Consider the following 8345-nt stretch of genomic DNA (forward strand, 5'->3'; position numbering starts at 1 on the left):
TACTATTTGTATGTAAAGCAAGAAATCATTTTAGGAAATTTTCAGGTAGCAAGCGTTCACAGACTTTTGTTATATGAACTGTTTCTTAAACTCTTCTATCTACTCCATTGGGTGGCGAAACAAAATATATCTTTTTTATTAAGAAATTTTCTATTCATTTTACATACCAACCACAGATCCCCCTCTCCTCCCTCCTCCCACCCCCTGAAATATATCCCTTAATATGACATTTCCACGAAGATCACAGGAACCCCAAAAAGACCACCACAGAGACCAAATCCCGTATGTAAAAGCAAAGAGCCTTTATTTCAAGCTCGGAGCTAGGAGAGCCCTGAGCCCAGGCAGGGTGGGGTTTTTATCATAGCAGAGGTTGGGGTGAGGGAATTTCCAGGGTTCAGGACCCTGATTGGCTGACATTTTTCTAGAATAGGAGATGTTTGGAATGTCAGGTATTTCCTTTTCCTGGGTCCAGGTATTGCCTGCCAGAAGCTATGTCTGGGCCTCTAAGCCTGTCATGGCAGCTGTGTGGTCAAGCTGTTTTGCCTCCCCCCCCCCCCCCCAATGATACATGTCCTCTTCCCTTTTACTTCTTGGAAAAAAATTAAATGCTCATTTGAAGCTCCTCTCTATCATGTGTGCTGTTCTGACCACTGACATCAGGGACCTCAACTCTCTTCTTTTTCATATCTAAGACCCACCATTTAGATTGCTGAACTTTTTTTTCCTTGTTGTTGTTGTTTCTTTTTGTTTGTTTGTTTACCAAGACAGTTTCACTACGTAGCCCTGCCAGGCTAACACAGTTCTCTTTAAGGAGAGGATTACTTTGAGCTAAAGAATACAGGAAATCAACCCCCAAGGAATGCTTGCAAGCAGGGAACAAATTTTCCTTTTCTAAAGGAAATTTACATTTTAAAAGGCCCCATTCTTGTCAGTGAAGAGGGCACTTGCTTAAATCTGCATAACGAGTTTTTATTCATAGGCTGGTATTTACCTCACTTTCCCTGATCTCCTTCTTGTAACACAACTCCCCTGTTCCATCAGCTCACTCAGAAAGATCCACCTGCCTCTGCCTCCCGAGTGCTGGGAGATTAAAGCCCAGCGATTGCTGAACATTTTTAAAGCAAGGTTTCACACTGTATGTCAGGCTGATTTGGAGCTCATGATGTAGCAATGATGGCTAATCTTCATTGAATCTCCTAGCAGATACACCCTGAGAATGTCCTTAAGGGTGTTTCGAAGAGGGAAGACTCACCCTGAATTTGGATTTCACCATTCCATGCTCTGGGGCCCAGGCTGAATCAGAGAAAAGAAAGGAGAAATCCAGTTGATTGCCAGCATTCTCTACTTCCTGCTTCCTGACATAGCAAGATGTACAGAGTGCTGGCCACATGCTCCTGCAGTCATGAACTCCATCATGCCTTCCTTACCATGTCAGACTCTCTTAAATCATGAGCCAAAATAAATTCCTCTTCCCTCAAGTTGCTTCCATCATGTATTCTGTCAGAGCAATGTGAAAAGTACACAATAGTTAATATTTGATAGATTCACAACATGCCCCCACGGTTGGGCATGTCCGGAGGACCTAGACACTTCTGACTAGCCAGTTCTGGGTCAAAATAGCCATTTCCGGGCCAAGGCGTTTTGCGTGACCAGTACCCTGTGGCTTTGCATGGTTGTATAAGAGCCCGCAATGCAACCATGTGATTTATGCGCATGCGTGGAGTAGCCACATTGACCTGTGTACACATGCGCCACCCAGCCTTTAAAAGCCGGTGCCATATTCCCGGCTTTCTTCTTCTTCTTCTTCTTCTTCTTCTTCTTCTTCTTCTTCTTCTTCTTCTTCTTCTTCTTCTTCTTCTTCTTCTTCTCCTTCTTCTCTTCTTCTTCTTCTTCTTCTTCTTCTTCTTCTTCTTCCTCTTCTTCTTCTTCCTCTTCTTCTTCCTCTTCTTCCTCTTCTTCTTCTTCTTCTTCTTCTTCCTCTTCTTCTTCTTCCTCTTCTTCTTCCTCTTCTTCCTCTTCTTCTTCTTCTTCTTCTTCTTCTTCTTCTTCTTCTTCTTCTTCTTCTCCACACATGTGTCTCTTCCACAGGCCTGAGCACTTGTCTGTCCTCTTATCTTAATAAAACTCTCGTTAGTGGATTCTGTCGTGTTTCGTGACATTTCCTTGCAGGGTAAGAGCGCCGCAAAATAACTAACAATATTGACTTTGAACGCTTGGTAATTCTACTGCCTCTGCCCAAAATTACAAGTGTGAATGACCACAGCTGGTCCTGGGAATCATGTATGCAACAACCTGTGAGGCTAATATGTACAGCCTAGAGGCTCCTGGTCTACATTCTTGCTGCTGGGTGATCTGTACATCAGTAGCCTCAGTCCAAGCTATACAGAATCTCAACTCTACACCAGACTTCATGAATCTTGTTGAGTTGTTCAAGGGACTTGTGTATACAAGAAAGTTAAAGCTGTTTTATAGTCCTTCTAGACCCAGCCCCAGGACTGTATAATCCACTTCAGCATGTAGGGGCAGGGATTATTGATTAGTTTCCTTTATCAATCATTCCTTTGTTGATTTTAGTCATTTCCAAGGTTTTAAACGTCATTTTGTTGTACCTGTTTCGAGAAACCCCCAGAGACCACCTAGGAGCCGGTTTCCAATGCAAACACATAAGGGTCCTTTTATTCAGGTTCAACCTGGGCCTCCGCATGGCAGATGGAAGGAAATGTGGTGATGGCCACGAGCCCAGGTGTAAAGGGTTTTTATAGGGAAAAATCACAAGCTGGGAATTGGCAACTTGGGATTGGGTAGAAGGGGCAAGGTGATTTTTTGAAACTATTGGTCTAGACTTTGGGTGCGAAACAACAACCCGCTGAACAGGATTATCTGGACTGCTCAGCAGGATTATCTAGATATCTCCAAGGGCCATAAACCACAGACAGGATCTTGTTAAGATTTCCTTTCCTGTATAAACAGCAGACAGGATGTCTGCAGGAGTATCTGGATCCTGCTAAGCTTTCCTTTAAACAGCAGACAGGATGTCTGCAGGAGGATATTGCTCTGTATCCATTCGAGTTATCATGGCACATTCCTGAGCCTATAAAGTTAAGTCTAGGCCTTCACAATTTAACATCACAGCCTAAATCTTTTTCTTTAGCTCAACACATCTCCCAAATAGCTCCTAGTTCATCTGTCGAGATGCCAAGTCCACTACTTCATTTGAATTTCTCCACCCCTGTGAAGAGCAATTTCATCCTTAATTTACACAATCTTCATTTTCTGAGTCTTCCTTTGTCCTTGTATTCAATTTAAGCCAGTAAATGTTGTAATGTCCATATTTAAAATAAATCTGAAACACAATTGTTTGCTACTTTTCTTTTTCAGACATATCCTAGGGAGAAGCAACCAACATCTCTAGCCTGGAAAACTGGACAGACTTCCCAATGCCTTCTCTACTGCCTCACTAAACAAATTCATTTCTCAGCAGGGCCCCAGAATTTGGGCAAAACAAAAAACAACCAGATATCCTCTACTTCTGTCTCTCAAGTACTGAGATTAAAGAATGCACCACGATGTTTTGGCTTTCTGAAACGGTCTCCAAGCTGAGGCTAATCTTAAATTCATTATGTAGCTGAGAGTGACCTTGACTCCTGATCACCCACCTAAATTCTGGGATTATAGACATGAGCCACCACTTCTGATCATTTATTAGTTTAACATTTTCTTTCTCAGCATGTTGCTTTACTTATATATAGAAAAACTGCTAGTGTTTACTATGTTGATTTTGTATAATGCTTTGTTGAAATGGTTTATAAAATCTAACCATTTTCTGGTGGAATCTTAGGGGTCTTTTAAGTATAGGGCTCTTGTGTCATCTGAAAATCAGATTAAGGTCACTTGTGCCTGATTGTACCCTTCTCTCTTGCTTTATTGCCCTATCACTACACTGAATCCTTGTCTCATTCTGGTTTACAGGAAAAGCTGAGTTTTCCTTCACTTAGTAAGAATGGTGGCTATAGTTCTGTCATGTAAGGCCTGTTTTCCTGTTTTTGGTTGAGGTATATTCTATCTTTTTTTTTCTTCTGGGCTCATGGAGATAGACTGAACTGTGTTAAAAGCCTGTTCTGAATTTGAGATAACCATGTGATTTCTCCCTTTGAGTCTGTTTACCTGATGTATGTATTGCATTTACTGACTGGCATATGTTGAACCATCCTTGTGTCCCCAGAATGAAGCCAATTTGACCATGGTATATGACTTTTAGAAATATATGTTAAATTTGGTTTATAAGTATTCTTGAGAATTTTTATATTCATGTTCACCCTAGAAATTGAGCTTTAATTTTTAGTGTTCTTATTCAGTTTGGCTAGTTTCATAAAATCAGTTTGATGGTGTTTCTTCTCTATTTTATGGAATAATTTGAGGAGCATTTGTCTTAATATGTAAATGTCTGGTTTTCAGTTCAGCAGTGAGTCCATCTGGTCTGAGTTTTTTTAATTGGGAGACTCTACATTACTGCATCTAAAGACAAATTCAGCTATTTCCATAAAGAAGTTGTCTACAGCACTCTTTCATTCTCTTTAAGGGATTAGTGAACCTCAGAATTACAAAGGAAACTAGACTGATAACTAATATAAGATGAGCAGTATCTTCTCATACCAGTAAACAGTGCCAAACACAGAAAGCTGATATGGCAGGGATTGTCATCCAGAAGACAGGAACGGTATTTATCCAGGCTGGACTGCATTTGGTGGGCAATGCCACACGTGGCAATTTACATTCAACCAAATTAGACACTGTCAAAAAACAAATTACATTCAGTTCCTCAGTACACTAGCCACATTTTGAACAGTGAATGACTACACGCAGGAAGTGGCTACTCTTCTGAAGAACACAGATACAAGACATTTGTATTACGGCAAGTTCTCTTAGACAGCACAGAGCCAGTGATATTCCGGCCGTGCAGACCCTGGGTATCAGAAGTGTCACAGACTGAGTGCACATCCTTAGGACGCCCAGGTTTTACTTCTCTGGTTCTCTACTCAGCAACCATGAATTCCTACTTTCTCAACTTTTTGTTATCAAGAAAATGATCTGGTGAGCTGGCTCAGCAGGTAAAGGCATTTCCTGTCAAGATTAGAGACTTGAGTTCAATTTCTGGAACTCATATGGTAAAAAGAGAAGTATCATCCACATACATACAAACATAGACACATACTCATGAAATAAATAAATGTAATAATAAAGAAAATTAATTGATGGGACTGGGGAGATGGTTCAGTCGTTAGGAGTACTGGTTACTTGTCCAGAGGACCCAAGTTCAAATCCCAGCACCCGCATGGTGTCTCACAACTGTCTGTAACTTCAGTTCCAGGAGATCTGATGCTCTCTTCTGGCGTCCCTGGATACTAGGCATGTAAGTAAGCATGTACATAGTGCACAGACATACATGCAGACAAAACACCCATATGCATAAATTTTTTAAAAAAAAAGAAAATGAAACTGGGTATGATGACACACACCTTTAATCCCAATCTGGAGGCTAAGGCAGGTGGATCTCTTATGAATTCAAGGTCTATATAGTGATTTCCAGGACAGCCAGGGCTACATAATAGAGACCCCACACATGTGCACACACACACATACAGACACACACACACAACGAATAAATATAATCTAAAATGTTTTGAAAGGATAATTTGAACAAACACAAAGTAATTAGAAATAGCTAGGCAAACTTTTAAGCCTAGACTATCTCATAACTATGTATGTACCTAATAAAAATAGCACCATTCATCAACTTATGCAGACAACCAGAACACAAAAAACAGGTTCATATAAGAATCCCAGTTTCAGCCCAGCAGCGGTGGCACACACCTTTCATCCCAGCACTCAGGAGGCAAAGGCAGGCAGATCTCTGAGTTTGAGGCCAGCCTCACCTACAGAGTGAGTTCCAGGACATCCAAGGCTACACAGAGAAACCCTGCCTGGAAAAGCAAAAAAGAAACATGGTTTCATCACCAAAGCTCTGAAACTTTACTGATCCTTTATTTTTCCTATTTGAGTTCTCAAAAAGGGTGGCACAGCCAAGAATCTCCTTCCATAAGGTTTTATAATTGTGCTCACTTTCTCTTCGTCTGATTTCTCCCTGAGAATATCCACTTTAATCCGACTTGTACTGGACGGCTGGAAAAGAGGGTAGGCGACAACCTTTTCAAACTCTTTGGTCTCCTTCTTCACTCGACCACGCCTCTCAGGTGGTGGAATCTGGATCTGGGTTTTTCTCAAGATTCTTTCTTTGAGTCTTTGCTCTAGAAGTTCCCTCCCTCGAATCATGCGTTCCTGATGGCCTTTGATCTGGAGCAGTTCTCTCTCTGTCACCTGCCTTCTTCTCTCTGCTTTCGGGATGATAGTCTTTTCTGGCACAATTTTGGGTAGTGTTATTTCACTGAGGAGTCGTGTCTGTCTCCAGGTTTTATTCTTAAATTCTCTGGCCTGGCCTGTTCTAAGGACGTGCCTTTCTATTTGTTTCTTCTCTCTCTCGGGCACCCAATACCGCAGTTTTTGTCCCTCTGTGGTTGGTGGTGTTTCCTCTTCCACTGTCACCTTTGTTTCTCCGCCGGTGTCCTCTCTTTTCATCATCTCCACAATTTTCTTATTGTAGTAAGACTCTGCTTTCGCAAGCCAGTAGTCAAGAGAGTGAGCTTGCTCCCTGCAGAGTTCTCTGCTCTCCTCCCGGCATTTCTGAGTTACCAAGTGTCTTGCTGCTGTCGTATGCACACCACCAAGACTCTGTCAAAGGGAGGTTCAGAATTTTATCATTTTTCCCTTAAACACATTTAAAAGCAGTTTGCCTTCCTCACTACTATTAAGGAAGGAGTCTTGGGCCAGAAGTAGTGGCATATGCCTTAATGTCATAAGCAAAATGATACACACACACACACACTCCTTTTATTTACTTTAGAGTAAATAAAAATTTAAATTTTAAACCCTATGCTCCGAGGCAAGTCTGGTTGTTCTGAAAGTATGCAGTACCCGTCCCCAGTAAATAACTAGTTTTTAAAATAGAGAGCCCTGGAAGTTGGTGTTGGGATAATTTACAAGAGTGGAAGCTGCTGCTACCGGAGTACTGCCCCAAAGTGTCACCAGTGCAGGAGGACTTTAAGCCTCAGTTTCCTTTTCTGGGTAGCTCCAAACTGTAAAGTATTTATTTACAACTTATTTACCAGGAGCCTTTTCTCCAGTGGAGACTGTTGACCTTCTGCAATCCTAGGGTCTCTGGATGCTTTTGCCCAAGCCAATCTGGAAGATAGAAAACCAAAGGTAGATTGGAATGTGGGAGATGACACATTTGCTCACCATCCCCAGTCAAAGAACTCAAATATTTGGCCAGGAACAAGGGCCTTTTCTCCATTGAGAAATCACTGCATTTTCTGTAGTGCAAAATAATGAAGATCATTCTTTTTATATGAACTAAAAGCATACCTCTCCTTTGGACTCAACGTGAACCACTCAGAATCTTGTATTTGGGACTGAAAGAGGGGAGGAACAGGCTCTTTGGTCAGGGGTGGCCTAAGGACTCCCAAACCAGACTGATCGGTCTCAAAGCCTCTTTTGTCTTCGGAGGTAATTCTAGTCTCTCGCTTTGTCAGTTCATTGTCTTTCTGCACTTTGTCCAGCCAGGCCCTTTGTGCCTCTATCAGCACATACAGCATCTTTGCTTTGTTTTGTTCTGAAATTCTATTCTTGTTTGATCATCTGGCCCTCTGCTTGACTGACTAACTATGTCAACCATCCTTCCCTAAATCCGTTTGAGACTACTCCCTGTTAAAACCCTGCAGGCAGAGCTTTGTGGCCCTCTGTGTTTGTTTACCAGGCTGATGGCACCACAAGTGAAGACCACCAAGTTTTTATGAGTCATTCCTGCTCAAACCTGAGTTTACTGTGAGGTCGCATTTAAGCCACTGAAGCTGTCTAGCACACAGCTTGCAGATCCTCAAACTATGGTCAAAAGCAAAGGCTTTAAGGACAGGAATAAAACTGAACCACAATTCTATTTCCTCAGTGTATGATGCAGGGCAAGCCAACTAACTTCTGTGTCAGTTTCCTTATTTATAAAATGAAGATGTAAGACAAGATCCACCTCTCAGGGTCATAAAGAACAAATATGGTTTTGCATAAGGAGAGTACATGGTAAATTTTCAGTAAATGTCAGCTACCTGTCCTTTACAGGTAAGTTCCCTCTACAGGTAAGCTCCCTTTGCAGGTAAGGCCCTTGGTCTCTATGAAGTCTTCCTTGTATACTTCGTAACAAGGATTCTCCCTTCCTCTGAGGAGTTTTCATTTTTACA

General features: G+C 41.7%; 1 protein-coding gene across 1 annotated transcript; it reads right to left on the reverse strand.

Moving 5' to 3' along the window:
* Positions 1–6021: 6021 nt before the first annotated feature.
* On the reverse strand, positions 6022–7885 carry LOC131926096 (putative uncharacterized protein ZNRD1-AS1). The gene is made up of 3 exons (XM_059281397.1): positions 7480–7885; positions 7221–7296; positions 6022–6786 (listed from the first exon to the last, which is right to left on the reverse strand). Exons 1-3 carry the CDS (start codon positions 7707–7709, stop codon positions 6031–6033), a joined length of 1062 nt encoding a protein of 353 aa, XP_059137380.1. The 5' UTR covers positions 7710–7885; the 3' UTR covers positions 6022–6030.
* Positions 7886–8345: the final 460 nt, after the last annotated feature.

The sequence above is a fragment of the Peromyscus eremicus genome, chromosome 16_21, assembly GCF_949786415.1.
Source record: "Peromyscus eremicus chromosome 16_21, PerEre_H2_v1, whole genome shotgun sequence".
Lineage (NCBI taxonomy): Eukaryota > Metazoa > Chordata > Mammalia > Rodentia > Cricetidae > Peromyscus > Peromyscus eremicus.

What these genes read in the sequence shown, in the direction of transcription:
- LOC131926096 (XM_059281397.1), bottom strand. Translation starts at nt 7,709, where the DNA reads ATGCTGTATGTGCTGATAGAGGCACAAAGGGCCTGGCTGGACAAAGTG. An exon ending in ACGTTGAGTCCAAAGGAGAG is followed by an intron (nt 7,297 to 7,479) that starts GTATGCTTTTAG and finishes TCTATCTTCCAG; the next exon opens with ATTGGCTTGGGCAAAAGCAT. An exon ending in CACTGGAGAAAAGGCTCCTG is followed by an intron (nt 6,787 to 7,220) that starts GTAAATAAGTTG and finishes TCCCTTTGACAG; the next exon opens with AGTCTTGGTGGTGTGCATAC.